This window comes from Lissotriton vulgaris, chromosome 3_1, assembly GCF_964263255.1.
Source record: "Lissotriton vulgaris chromosome 3_1, aLisVul1.2, whole genome shotgun sequence".
NCBI lineage: Eukaryota > Metazoa > Chordata > Amphibia > Caudata > Salamandridae > Lissotriton > Lissotriton vulgaris.
The window spans coordinates 1,119,998,898-1,120,013,746 of NC_141689.1; the positions used below are offsets into that span (position 1 = coordinate 1,119,998,898).

The window sequence follows — 14,849 nt, forward strand, 5'->3', positions numbered from 1 at the left end:
TGCCTTGGGCTCTAGAACTTGATAAAAGCAGTGGACACAAGCCCACTGATCTGGGTCACACTCTCTATCCACCTCGTAGTTGCTGTAGATGACCCAGTTGGTGTCCTACTCAGCGCTTTTTTCAAGTGCTGCCTATCCTACTCTAGGTCTAAGAATGATAAGGGGTCCCACACACACTCCAGTGGATCAAGTCCCATAAGCTGCTTGCTCTGCTGCTTTTTCTCCTGAAAGTAATCCATGGTGGGTTTGGTGATGGGTCTCCAGGCACAAACAGTGGGTAATGGTTTTGCTTGGCTAACGTACCCTGCGTAGTTTTGGGTCAGCAGCACCGCCTCTTCTCCTTGTTGCAGCCCAAGAGCAGCAAACACTTCACACGCCCTTACTAAAGTTCACTGTTGCTCCCATTGGTGCTGCTGCTGTGGATATGGGCAGTGTCTGAATCTGGGTCTGGTGGCACTGCAAGGATCAGTGCTTTTCAGATACCTGGCAAGAAGATGCCTATAACTCCCATGGTCCTAGCACGGAGAAGCAGAGGCAGTGAAGGGTATGGGTCAGATCACAGATGCCACAATGCTATAATCAGCCAAATTACTAGTCACAAATGCAATGTTCTGGGGCGAAACCCTCCACTTTGCCTCGTTGGAGTCAGGCCTGTGATGCTTTGCCTGACTCTGTTGTTGCAGATACAAAGGACAAAAGCATGGGTGTAGGCCTATCATAACCTATTCGATGGCTGACATACTGAGATACAGAAAAGAAGAAAAAACAGTATGCAGGTTCAAGGAAACTGGTGCAGGGTTATGCATACCAGAATTCAGAAGAAAACTTGTGCAAATCCAAACATGCTCAGAAAATGGGGTTTCGGGTTAGGAAATTGTGGTGTTGGTGCAGAGAAACGGGGGCACATTGTAGGAGAGTAGGAGCTGCTTACTATGGTTACCCCCACTTTTTGCTGGTGTTTAACTGTTTTTCAACTTTAGTCTGGCTGGGGCCCTGCTATTCAGGACCCCAGCCTAGGTGCTTCCTCTCTAAATTGATTGCATGTACTTTACGTGCACTCCAGATTGGTTACTGGGTTACCCTTGTGAGTCCCTAGAATATTGTACCTTAGGTACAAAGGGCATAGGTACTCCAGAGGCCCACCAGGGACTATAGCATGTATTATGCCACCCCTGGGAAGCCTTCCTAAATGGCACCACAGGTCTGCTACTACAGCCTGGGTAAGGTGGTGCATGCACCCCTTACTAAGACATAGTTTACCTATATCTACCTTTAATCACTGACGCATATAAACCTATAAGTCACTCCTATGGCAATCCTTATCAATCCTGAAGGCAGAGTGCTTGGTTTTGTGTGATAGGGTGCCCATGCATGAGTAGGACCCCTCTGCAGCTTTCGGAATCTTTTCTCTGAGGCTGTTCTGTGATACAGCAAGACCATATACTCTTAAGTGCATTATAACCTCGCAGTAAATGCTAACATTGGAATGGCTACATGGAAAAATGTCGTGTTTGGTGTCAAACACTTTGGAATCCTCCCCTCCTCCCCTGCCAGTCCTGCGGCGGGGGTAAAATTCCACCCTTCTAGAGGGAGAGACATGTACACACTGGTCTAACCGGTAATAGTTTATAAGAGCCCTGGCATCACAAAATGGATGCCACAGACACGGGTCTGACCTGCTGCTGCTGGATCAAACTCTGGCAGGGGAGGCCTGGGCAATAGGTGTCCTGTCACAGGGAGGTGTAACCACCTCCCAGACAGGCTTTAGTGTATTGGGGCTGGGTGGGTGCATTCAGAGAATGCTTTTCAGACAGTGCTGGGGGCACACTTGGTGTCCCTGTGCATACCCCAGTTCAAACCAGTTGCAGGGGCACTCAGCCCCTGCTCTGGCGCAAAACTGGACAAAGGGGATGGGTGTAACCACCCCTCTTCCCAGACCCTCCCATAGGTGGGTCCCCAGAGTATGTCCAACCCCCTAACTTAGTATAAGTATGGGACCCCAGTCCTTAGGACTTCAGATTACACTTGGATGAAACACTGCAAAATATATCCTGGAACTTCGACATTCTACACGATTAGAAGACAGAAGAAACTCCCTTGGGGTCAAGGAGTGACTCCCCTGTACAAACAGGAACCAAAGAAGCATCTTGCCAGTCTGCATTTCCAAGGCTTCTGCCAGATCCCAACAGATTTGTGACTCAGGACATGGACTTCCTGACTTCTCAGAGGCCGACACGAGATCCCAGCAAAGCTTAGACCCACAGCCCTCACAAGTGCCATGGAACCAGAACTCCTGGGCACAGTGCACATTTGCAAGTGCATCAACTTTCCAAACTTTATGGAAGTTGTGCATTGGGCTACTTGTAGTCCAAATCCCGAGCACCATTTGCACTGAAGATTGTGGGCCTACACTCCATGAGTGTTCTGTGGGCCTGCTTCTAGCATTTCCACTTGAGGCTCTTTCACGATCCCTTGTCCATCGACTGGTGCGTCCCCACGAAGGTAACTCTTCCGTTTCTTGGGCTATCCTGATTGCTCCACATGTGCCCTAACTCCCCATCAAGTGGTGAGTCCATCAGACCTTTCTGGTCTGTACTGAAGCCAATCTTTGCTTTCTGCGTGGGTTGCTGTTGCCAAGGCTTGTTGGGTCCAATCCAGATACCGACACTGCAGCACTCGACATCCTTTGCGGGACAGCACAAATCCAGCTCCTGGTTGTCGTCGACACCTCCTGGTTCTCGTGGCTGAAGAGTCAAACTTCACCTTCTTCACCTGAAATCACCCGACATCGGTGGGCATCTGCTCATCGCCTTCCTGGTCACTGGCTAGTGACCCAGGCTCTATCACCTCTGCTTTCAGGTTCTTCAGATCTCCGATCCACCCTTGGATCCACCGGAACACTTTCGACTTGGTCGCCAGCAGAACTTTGCAGCAGATCGCCATTGAAATCGACGACGAAAGCCGACACCAAAAGACACCTATGCACCCGGCTTCCCTTGGTGAGGTAACTTGAGTACTCTGGTGCTACTGTGACTGCCTAGTTCAAATTGGGTTTGCTCCAAGTCCTCTTCTAAGTGTCCTTAATCTTTAAAATTCCAACCACGACTTTCCCCAAAGAAGTTAATAGTGATTCGCGGCTGTGTTTAGACACTGCACGCTTCCCCACATGGATCCCCTGTGTCACAACCTTGGACGTTTTCGGGTGGCCCCAGTGGTGAGAATATAGACTGGTAAAACAAGCTGCTTTACATTCCTTCAAGACCACTAAGATAGCTTTCTATATAGGTTGTCTTTAAACCTACCATCAATAAGGGTCGTTTAGACTGGTGCAAAGTGCATACTAGAATAGTGGACAGCATATGCCAGGCCAACTTCTCACACACATGCATTAAACATCTGGATGTAAGTTCCTAAATAGATTTACAAGCTTACAAAAATAGATGCAGCCTTAGAAAAAGAGAACTAGAACCATAGAAAAACGGAAGAGAATACATTATCGGATACATGACCAAAACACAGGGATGCAGACTCTGATTCATATCACAGCAGACTCAAGAAATTAAAGGCGCAGGTCAAAATAAATAGGATGCTTACTTAGTACAAGGGCAGGGGCAGGGAGACAGGCTCAGAAAATAGGGGCATTTGCTCCAGACGAGTGGAAACTCATAAAGTGTGGAATAAGCATGCTCAGAACGTGCTGCCTTAAAATGAGATATAGGCATAAATATAGAGATGCTGTGAAGGAGGTAGGCTAAAAAATGGATGACCGCTAAAAACTGCAGTGTTGGCTCAGAAAAATGAGCGCGCAGGCTCAAAAAAATCATAGGTACACACAAAAGAGGCAAATGTCGGCCCTGAAAAATATGACTGCTAAAAGATCCAAATACTGTGTAGACGCAGTGTAGGTTCAGATTTGTAAACAGAATGCACTCGAAATTAAAATGTCTGTTTCAAGGAAGGCATTAGGAGTTTTTTTAGAGTTTGGTGTAGTGGGACATCTGACAAACTGTGCCGGATATGCCATTGACATCAAATCATTCATAAAGCGCTGGACAGAACACTATTTTCCCCATGTCTGCCGTATTCTAAATGCGACCAATAGTGTCTAAGTGCATAATTTGGTGTCTGAATGCGTTTTCGCACTAAAGATTATAAAAGGATGTATTTTTAATGGATAGTTTCCCAGTGTCAGCCCATTTAGTCTCTCTAGTAATCATTTTGAAACAATGTTTTGCCTCGAAAAATGCAACTATTTGGAGATATTGGTTAGGATTTAGACATCCGAACTCTTCTCTTTTTTAATGGGAATTTCAATACGAGAGGGATTTACATTTTTAATCACAATTGTTTGTTCTTTAATGCACCTCAGAAAACTGCTTCTGACAACTACTGTTTGACTGGTTATGCTATTCCAACTACCTAATCTTGGTAAGCAACTGTTCTCTTTCAGCACAAATAAAACAATGGGCCTTGGAATTCAATGGACGTGTAAGACAGGGGCGGCCTTAGGCATGTGCAAGCTGTGCACCTGAACAGGGCCACCAAACCCTAGGGGCCACCACACCAATATATATCCTTAATATAATAATCTTCTGAGGATGGATACATATTTGCGTGGCGGCCCCTGGCAGGGATTTGGCGGCCTTCGGCTCTGTTCCACTTCCAAATACCTTGACCCCCCCCCTCCTCACTGGCTTCTGCTCTCTGCCCCGCCCGGACCCCCTCTTCCGGGCCCTCCCTGCCCAGAGCCACCATGAGCCCAGCCGCCCCTGTGTAAGATATATGTCTGCATTGATGAAGTCCTGTGGTTTTGTACGCAAAGCCCATTGCCTTTTCTTCAGTTTATTGGTAACAGTTTTTTGCTTGCATTAAGGAAATAAAGTCGCCTTTCCAGGACCATTAGTAGTTCGAATATACTTGATGTGTTCGAGTCGTTTTAGGTTTTCATAGACTTAATGTCGCCAAACATACTCAAAAGTGCACACACGCACACCCCATAAACACACCCACACAAACACACACTTTCAGTCACACATGAAGGCGTGCCATAGACCCATGTATTCACTCATCCGTTCCCTACTTGTTGCTGAACTCGACTGTTCTATGCTCCCCTGACAGTCACTTACTCAGTAGTTTTGTTTATTGGGAGGTCAGTATAAAAAAGGAAACTGTCGCCGGCAAAATAATATTACAAAATGAACTTGGTTGTTAAGGAGAAATGATGCCTCCTTAATAATTACCTTTCAGCCACGCCAGGCCTGCTTATATTAAAGTGATTCTAGAAACATACATTGCCGAGACGTTCACGGTATATACTTCTTAAGTCCATATTTCTAATAGTAATAGAAACGGAATTTTTTTCTCTTCGGGTAAGTACATTGGGCACAATGGAAACATGGATGAATTCAAGGATTAGCTAAACTTGAAAACAAACCCGTTTTTCTATTTTTTTTAATGATTTGTAATGCAGAAATAGATTTTCCCTGTACGGTAAACCATGCCTTAACATATGGAAATAGTTAAATCATATCCTTTGAATGTGGATTATCTGTCTAAACTCAATGCAAGTCTTTATCTTTTACAGACCCTACAAAAATTGGGATTCAGACTGAGCCAACAACAATGTTCATTGACTATTCCAAAGCCACACAGCCGCCTCAGGATTCGGATCTGAGCTCCGGGCCCACTTCCTCGAGTAAGTGTCAAAACTCATTGATTTGCTGAAGTTTACAGAGCAAATTTTCACAGCCCTTCACATAGTAAAAATATCTGGAGTAGGAAAAGATTGAATTGTTGAGATTTTGTCTTTTATTTGAGCAGTATCCGCCATAACAAATAGGCATACTTTTTGCTCACACCGAGTCACTGATACATACAAAGTGGTCCCAGATAGTAGAACAAATAACTCGACAGTCAAATCACTTGACTAAATACAAAAAAAAAATTATACTAACATTGTTTTTAATCACAACGTGTATCGTAAAAAATCATTCATAAAATAGATACATAGTAAATCACATATAATGCCCCTAAAGGGTAGGACAGGGAAGGGTGGTGATGGGATAGTGAAGGTATGGGAATTATAACAATGGTCACTGAGACCTGAATACACCAGAAATAATAATAGGTTAACACAATGGAAACAATTCATCAATTAATTCAGCAATCATGCCTCAAATATAATAGAATCACAAATGATAAGTCAGGGAAGAGGCTGAACACAGGAGGAAGTGTCACTGGCATTTTCAAGTAATTTGGAGTTGTGGAAGACTGCCACACTTTTTAAAAAATTCTGTGGGGCCCAATTTTCCGGGCACTAAATATTTTTTAATGCTATTAATTAATAATAGAAGAACAATATCCTACAATTATGAAGATAGGCCTAGGAGAAAGAGTTTTGGTAAAGCGGGTAATAGTATTGGGTACTGGCAAGGGGGAGTGCGAAGGAGGCTGTCAGTGCACTGCCCGTGAGGCAGGAAAGACAAGTAAGAATAGGAAAAAGTCAGGGACAGTCGGTGCTGAAAAATATTTTATGTGCTGCAATTCAAACAACTGAGGGGCAGATTTATGAAGATGTGATGCAGCGCAAGGCAGCAAGGCAACTTGCTGCACTGCGTCACATGGAGAGGGCAGGAATGTGCCATATTTACTAAGATATGGCATATTCCTGCTCTCTCCCTGCCCTAGCGGTTATGCAGGCACTCTAGCACTATGGTACCAGTGTGCCTGCATTGCAGGCAGAATTGTTTTTGTGCAAGAATGGGCACCTTCCTTCACAATAAAACATCCTTAGAGGCTTTTTTCAATTTCTATGCGTACAGCAGAATGCAGCATATGTAGAAAAAGGAACAAATGAGAAAAAATAAAGTTATTTCTCCTGATTGCACCTCCCTGTAGAAGGAGTACATTTTAGGCACATTCCCAGGTTTACTATTGTTTTACTACTGGTAGTAAACCTGGAAATGCACCAAAATCCATGGTTGGATGCATTAGAACACCAATGGTCCACCAACGCAGTGACTTGCTCTGCGTTATTCCAGATATACTATGCCACTTAGAGCCATCCAAGGTGGCTCTGCGTGGCATAGTAAATCTCATTTGAGGCACCTTCTTTGACACAAGGGCAATGCATGACTTTCGTAAATATGGCCCTGAATGTCTGTCTTTCCATAACAAGGGTAACACTATGAATATGGGTTAATATGGGTTTTCGATAGAGAACCCACCACAGGTATAGGCACCAACACCTCTCAGTTAGTCTGATGATTCAATAATAATATTTTCACAAGCAATTCAGTTCTCTTACTAAAAACCCCGTACTGAAAGGAAAACGTGAACGGCATCTACAAATAACTGAAATAGCTGAGCACTCTAAAATCCTTACAGCTCTAAATACTTTCATCTAATAGGTACCATTTAGATTCTTCAGGTATTAGGATGTATACATGGTGGCAGAATTAATGTGTTTGTTTTTAATTTGATTTCTCAATTCCATGGTGGGTGTGGCCATGGAAATATCTTTATCTTCACTGGTCTTAGCTACTGTTTGATGAAGGTTGTATAATTGCCCCTGTCATTGCCTGTTTTCCTATCAGGGACCGTATTACACAAAGTGCTTCAGGAGCACGACAGGCGTTTGCGCCTACTTTGCGCGCAATCGGAGGACTTTAGTACTACAGAACTTCCCACAGACGCAGACGCTTGAGTGGCCCCTTCTGTAATGTTAATAGCTCTGGTGCACATAAAATGCCAGCGCTATCTTCAGGTGGCATTCCCTCATTTGTATGGGGGGTTCCCCATGCAAATGAGGGGATCCCTTTGCCTGTGCACCAGCATCGTATTACGGACGCGTGCAGAGGCAAAGAAGCTCTCAGGAGCCGCACTGACAGTGCACCATCTGAGAGCAGCCCTCTGGAGCCGGTAAAGGGGTTCCTATGGACCCCCCAGACATCCCCTTGCAGGTGGGTGCAGTCACTGACTGCACCCAGCTGCAAGGGATCTCTAATCCCTTTTAAAAGTGCAGGCAGGTTGCCGCCTGCCCTCTGAAAACAAGGAGCGGTTTCAAAGCAGCCGCCCCGTTTTTCACATGAATGTGCTGCCCTGAGATTAGTGTGAGTTTGCGGCTGCCCTGAGGGCAGCTCATTCATCGCACGTATAATGCAGCCCCTGATGTTCACTTTTTGCCTGGTATTACAGAGATGTTGAAGTGCAGGTACTGTTGGTAGATCCAAATCTAAGAGGTAAATACAGAGGAAAGGCAATTCTAATTTTCAGAGTTGATTTGATCACCATGGGTCCTATTGACAAAGAGCCTGTTGTGAAACTTAGACAATTGGTGCCATATGTATCATCAATCTGATTTGCGATTCTCAAATAGCGATTTTTATGAAATCGCTATTTGAGAATCGCAAATATGTATCTATGTACAAATTTGCATTTTTTTTGCGATTTCTTAAAATTCCTTAATTGCGATTAGCAAATTGCGATTCGCAATTAAGGAATACTTTCCCATTCATTTCTATGGGCCAGGAGGCCCATAGCAATGAATGGGAAGTTATTCTCAATTTGTGATTCAGAATTTGCTAATCGCAAATTGAGAATAATTTCAAGGGTGCAGGGGTGTCCAAAGGACACATTGTTGCCCCCCTGAAATATGCATGGGTGCAAATGTGGCGCATATACATGCCCTAAGGGCATGTATGTGCGCCACATGGCACTTTGAAAAATGCAAAAATTTGCATTTTTTAAGGAATTCACAACTAGAAGTTCGTGGTCATTTTCAATTCCTTAAGGACATTTTGGAATTTCTTTTTGCTTCATACATTGCATTTAAGGAATCGCAACATTTGCGATTCTTTAAATGCAATTGCAAAATAAGGAATCGCAAATTTTGTCATTCCTTGTTTTGCACCAGATTTTGCTTTATAGATACCATTTAGCAAATTCGCATTCGCAAAGGCCGAAATTCGCATGCGAATTTGCTTGATACATATGGCCCTAGGTCTTGTAGAATTACTCATATGGTTGAAACAAATTCATGACTTCTTAGTAAAGCACAAAGAACCCTAGGAGTAGTCCTTGGAAGCTGCAACTAGCATAGCTTCCTAAGAACACTCACATTTGTAAACATTTACATATATAACTTCTTAGACACTGTCTTCCAAAGCGGTCCGTTCTCAACTCGGTCCGTTCAGCGGTCTTTAGGTCGGCCTCCCTGCTCTTTCCTTCCCGGCAGTCAGTCCGTAATTCCTGCGATCGGTGTGTTCCGTGTTTCGGAACACACCGATCGCAGCGGACCGAATTGAGAACGGACCGCTTTGGAAGATAGTGTCTAAGAAGTTATATCCGTCACCTAGATTTAATAGGTAAACTGGCGGCAATCACGACTAATTAAACGGTGGCTCCTCCTGGCAGTCCAATACTCAGCAAATCTATGCCATAAAGACAGAAACACTTGATGGGAACGAGAAAGATAGACTCATGACGACATAAAAGAACGTTGATAATATTTCTCTACCTGGAAAGTGACATCACAATCTTACAAATTGAACACAGAACCCTGGGACAGGTCCATCATTCCGAAGCCCTTAGGAGTTCTATGAGAAACAACATTGTCCAGTAGAGATAATAACTCTATCTGGAACAAGAATCAGTCCTGAAGAAGGTGTACTAGCAGAATACCGAAACGCCGCGTCAACTTGTTTGATTTCTTTGTGTTTTTAAATGAAATTTTTAATAAAATGTATAACATGTGTTTTTAAATATTTTGATAATGAAGAAATGAAAAATGTTTTGTATCGGAATAAATTCTAACAGAGTTTTACCAAACATATAGTGTGGGGATTATCTCTTTTTTTAATTTCAATTTTGGTATTTATCAAACACAGCAGTATTTCAGAATAACTTGTTGTTGTCCAGTTTGAGCATATTCTTAGAAGTTGAACGCAACGCCTGTACCTTTGCCTTTCCCGCCCAATTGATGGCATGCTGCCTTTTAGAAAATAGGTTCACCCCAGGGAATACTCATTAATATCGGACACACCTTCACTTTGTCCATTCTGTGGGGACACCTTTGCTTTTCTTTGAAAACCGTCGACGAGTGTTACGTCATCGCCTGTTCCGTCGACAGCTGTCCCGTTGGCGACTGCTCCGTCGACGACTGTCCCGTCGACGGTTTTCCCGTCGACGAAGAAGACGAAGAAGATAAAACAGAAGACTTCGTCGTCATCGACGTCAATGAAGGTTCTGTCGACGGCTCCACTGCTGTCGACGATGTCCCCATCGATGATGTCTTCATTGACGACGGTTTCAATGGCGATTTCAAGTAAGAAGACCGCAAGGACCATTGCACCGTCTATGCCTACGAAAGCTCCGTCGACGGAAGGATTGTCGTTGACGTCAAATTTTCAAGATATAGTCACAGTGACACCGTCTTCATTTGCTTCTTTACCCTTATTGCCGCTGTCTTCCAGCAAATCTGAAATGGCTCTTCCACCTTATCCTTTGTTCGCTACGGACTCAGATCAGGTGTCTGAAGGGCAGGAGCATGAAGCTTTTCAAGAGGCTCAAAGTCCATAAGAGTTAATAATAAAGTGTCAGGACTTCAGTAATGATGAGGAGGAACAGTACGGCCATCATGATGAGTTTCAGACTCAAATGCCAGCTGGGATGTTGCCATTCTCAATGATTTCAAGTGGCTACTGTTCCATCTATTTTGACCCCGATTACGGAGCCGTCTACAACTCCTCCAGAACCTTCACTGCCTGCTACCAGTCAGAGGCACACTTCAATTCAGGTTCACGCAACTTTGTATCCTGATGATGATGACGAGAACCCTCCTGAGCGAGAGGATGGTGAAGTTACAGATGTGGATGGTGATGATCAGATGGCGGAGTGGGATGACTATCGGACACAGACACCATCCCCATCTCAGGTGATGCCAGGGGATTCTCCTCCGGTGGATATTGCAGGCTTCCATCAATTTGTGGACAGAGCAGCACAACGATTCAAGTTGCCACAAGTCCAAAGAGAGGAGGATTGTTTCTTATATGATTTTAAGAACCAACCATTTAAACAGATTCATACTTTTCCAATATTAGATTTCATCTGGGCTGAAGGGGTGAAACTCATGAAGACCCCAAACTCTTTACCGGCACAATTGCCGAGGTTAGAGAAGAAATATATGGCGCCGGTGGGATCTCTGGCATGCCTTACGGGCCAGCTGAAGCCTGATTCTGTCATTACGCAGACAGCTCAGAGAGGATCGCTGAATCCTGCATCTACTATCACGGCTCCCCCAGACCGTGAGGGCCGATGCCTTGATGCTATAGGTCGCAAATTTTCATCAATGTCTTCCACTACTGTGCGAGTGGCTAATGCTATGGCCATTTTGGGTCGATATGACCGTCAAGTTTAGGCAGATATGTCCGCCTATGTAGCGTTACTTCCGGATACTTCTAAGGCAGAAGCGCAACAGCTTCTTCAGGAAGGTGAAAGATCATCCGAGGAATTGATTGATTGTGCAGTGGATGTGGCCTGCACTGGCTTTCGACAACTCGCTGGAGCGGCCGTCTTACGTCAGCAAGGTTGGTTGCGCTCAACCTCTTTCCGTCAGGAGGTTCAAGCAAGAACTCTTGATATGCCTTATGATGGCGAATCACTCTTCAGAGCGCACATTGATGAAGCATTGACATCTATAAAGAAGGACACGGACACTGCACGTGCCTTAGGTACGCTTCAATTTAAGAAACAGCCCTTTCGGGGTGCTCGAGGACGAGGCACTAATTCCAATTTTCGAGGAGGAAGCAATCAATATCGCTCCTACAACCAAAGCAACCAGCGTTTCACCGGAAACCGTCAACAATCTTTTCTTCAACAGCCTGCCAAGACCTGTAGAGGAAAGTTCACTTACAGGGGAACTTCCAACAAACGAAAATGACTTGCCTTTAACTCTGCAAATTGGAGGTCGAATCTCTCTGTTTGGTTCTCAATGGTCCTCCATCACCACGGAGAGTTGGGTGCTCGACATTGTAGACAAAGGCCATGCATTGGAATTCATTGAGATACCTCCTCCGTCGCCACCTTCCTGGCCTCCACCCCTGCACCTCAAAGAACTCTTTCATCAGGTTCGCCTTCTGATTCAGAAGGGTGCGGTAGAAGTGGTACCAAGGTCTCAGAGAGGGAAGGGGTTCTATTCCCGTTTTTTCCTAATTGTCAAGTGAGGAAATAGAAATTTTACGTGGCCAGTGTGTCCACCGCTCGCACCCTATCTATGTACCCATGTTCCATGTATGTCCATGTCATCATGTAATTCCCTTCTCATGACTGTACTAATAATGCCTCTGCATTTCCGTCCAATGCTAGCATGTCAGTTATTAGGCCCTCCATGAATGAAACGTTAATTCTGCACTGAGGCCTATGCTGCCAATGCATTTACATGGTACACGTTTAAAAGTCGAGATGCACACGTTTTTGTGGCTTAGCCGAGCCAGGACCCGAATTCAGGCTCCAAGCCTCTTGACACTTTGAAAGCTGCAGTTTAGCTATGTATCCCTGACCTTTCACTTACTTCCTGCTCAGCCGAGAGGTGCCCAGCCTGGCCTGCCAAAGACAGTATTTTGCCTACAGTTATCTGTTCAGCTCCCCAGAAACACATTCCTGACTAACGAAAGGGATAAACATATTCCGCCTGCAGATGATAGGGCCTAGCCTTCCTGTCTCCATCCAAGTGATTTACTGCACCCGAATCCATAGAAGGCCTATGGCCCCACGCAATGCACGAAGAAATATATGCACACACTAGCATTTAGTGATGAGCAGCCTTTGCTCGAGCGACCTTTACTTCAGACGATACATCCTCCAAACATAAGATATCAGATATGCCAAAGGTACAGGTCGTTCTGACATCCCAGACACTTCTACTTGTACTAAAGTCAGCTCCCTCCAGTTTCCCCCCGTTACACGTCAAGTTCATGTCATGACCAGTTTTGCGAGCACAAGTAGGGCAAAGGTTCCTACTGACCATGCAGACCCCCTCTATGCGTCCACCCACCTATGACACGCCTATGACTCACCAAAGTGAACACCCACGTGTACACCTTCTTACACGCCTCTTTTACGCCCATGTGCTCTTATCTCTCTTTCACTTGCTCCGCCTGGAGCGCTCCGCCTTCTCTATCCAATGCAATGTATGGTTTAACTATATATAATGTGTTGTGTGAATAAAGATTCAGATGACGACCCTTCCTGAACCTTAGTGGTGATGGAACCCGATTCTCCCTTAACTGCAGTTATTGAAATAAAGCCCTTTTGAATCGGACACCACGGACTCTGCCTCTCATTTAATGCATGACCCTTTGTTTAAGTATAGAAATTATGACAGGGTAATATTTTATTTACCACATTAATCTGGCGCCCGAATAGGGACCAGTCCCCTTCCCCACGCGCCGGCGATGTAGGTCCAGCCCCTGACCCCTTCTACAGCCGTGACGGACTTCAAGTGTACACGTCAGCGGGATTTCCTGCCTACTCCCTCAGGCCCACGGAGGAGACGGAGACTGCGACCAGGCATCCACATGAGGCGGTGAGGATTGCGGACCATCCCGACCAGAGCCCAAGCCGAGAGAGCAAGGTCCGAGGTATCCCGAGGCCCACCTGTTCCGAGGCGCATGCGCAGCAGCAGCAGCAGCAGTAGAGTCCAGTCCAGTATCGAGTTTCCGAGGCCTTCAGTTTGCTTCCCGGTGAGTACCGTTATTGGGAATGCATAGAGACGGGTTCATTTATTTGAGCCCGGTAAAGACGGGTCTGGGTACACAGACCCGGTAAAGACGTGTCCATTTCGGTGGACGCGGTAAAGACGTGTCTCTTTATGAGACCGGTATGGTTGTACTGTTTTGCAGTACATAAAGTAAATAGTTTTTTCAGGATCATGTTTCTATGTACTAGTTAGGATGTATCTGTTTTTAATGTTTTAATGTTGTAGTGTGAATGGTTGTTTCCAGTCTATTCTTGTATATATTGTGTGTTCGTTCAAGTTAGCTCCAATATGCCATTGTTTTCGAAATTACGTCAGATAGGGACCAGGAAAGGGATACTCGAAGAGGCTGTCCCCGTCCCGCCTAGGGACACTCCTGGCCATTTTCTGTACCAAAAGCACGGGCTAGATGCCATATTGTTTTTAGACTTATGGGTAGATTACACGAAGGATCTGGAAGAGAAATATAGATGGCCTGTCTCAGGGACATGGGATGCTGATTGCATTATGAGAGTAGAGGAAGCACTATGGAAAAAGAAAGCTAGACAGCCCCAGAAAGATGCCATCGAGTTATGGCGTAAAGAAGCGCATAGGATAACAGAGAAAGAATTCCACAAAGCAGAAAGAAGTAAAGAAGCCGCAGAAAAAGCCAGAGAAAAAGAGCTAAAGGAAGAAGGTGAACGGGTTAAGGCAGAACAAGTAGATAGACAAAGAAATGCCCTTATTAAAGGCATGTATCCCGTTCTCGCCGAAGGACTACCTAAGGTGACCCCGGAAGTACCTAGTAATATGCCGCCACCACTGATCCCGACCAAAGTACATGGTCATAAACAGACAGCAGCAGACATTTTCCTTTCCTCCTATTTAGAAGACGCCGCTCCAGATTATGTTGATGCAAGCTTTCCTCCTCCTCCTGGCAACAATCCTAATAATCCTTTTCGCCATCCGCCCGTATCACAGGATCAACCCACACCAGTAGTGACACTGACAGTGAAAGGCGACTCAAGTCAAGGGGCAGTGGGAGGGGGGCCCACCACAGACATACTGCACACACCACCACCATCACGAGCACTACAAGAATTAGCACTACAACTAA

The 14,849-nt window shown here is 45.1% G+C and overlaps 1 protein-coding gene across 3 annotated transcripts in view; it reads left to right on the forward strand.

Moving 5' to 3' along the window:
* Positions 1-14,849, forward strand: part of EMCN (endomucin) — an 871,751-nt gene that overhangs the window by 657,353 nt on the left and 199,549 nt on the right. For all 3 annotated transcript variants that reach the window (XM_086963130.1, XM_086963129.1, XM_086963131.1), the window contains one exon: positions 5,585-5,695. In XM_086963130.1, the coding sequence (XP_086819256.1) occupies positions 5,585-5,695 (111 nt within the window). The remainder of the gene's footprint in view (positions 1-5,584; positions 5,696-14,849) is intronic.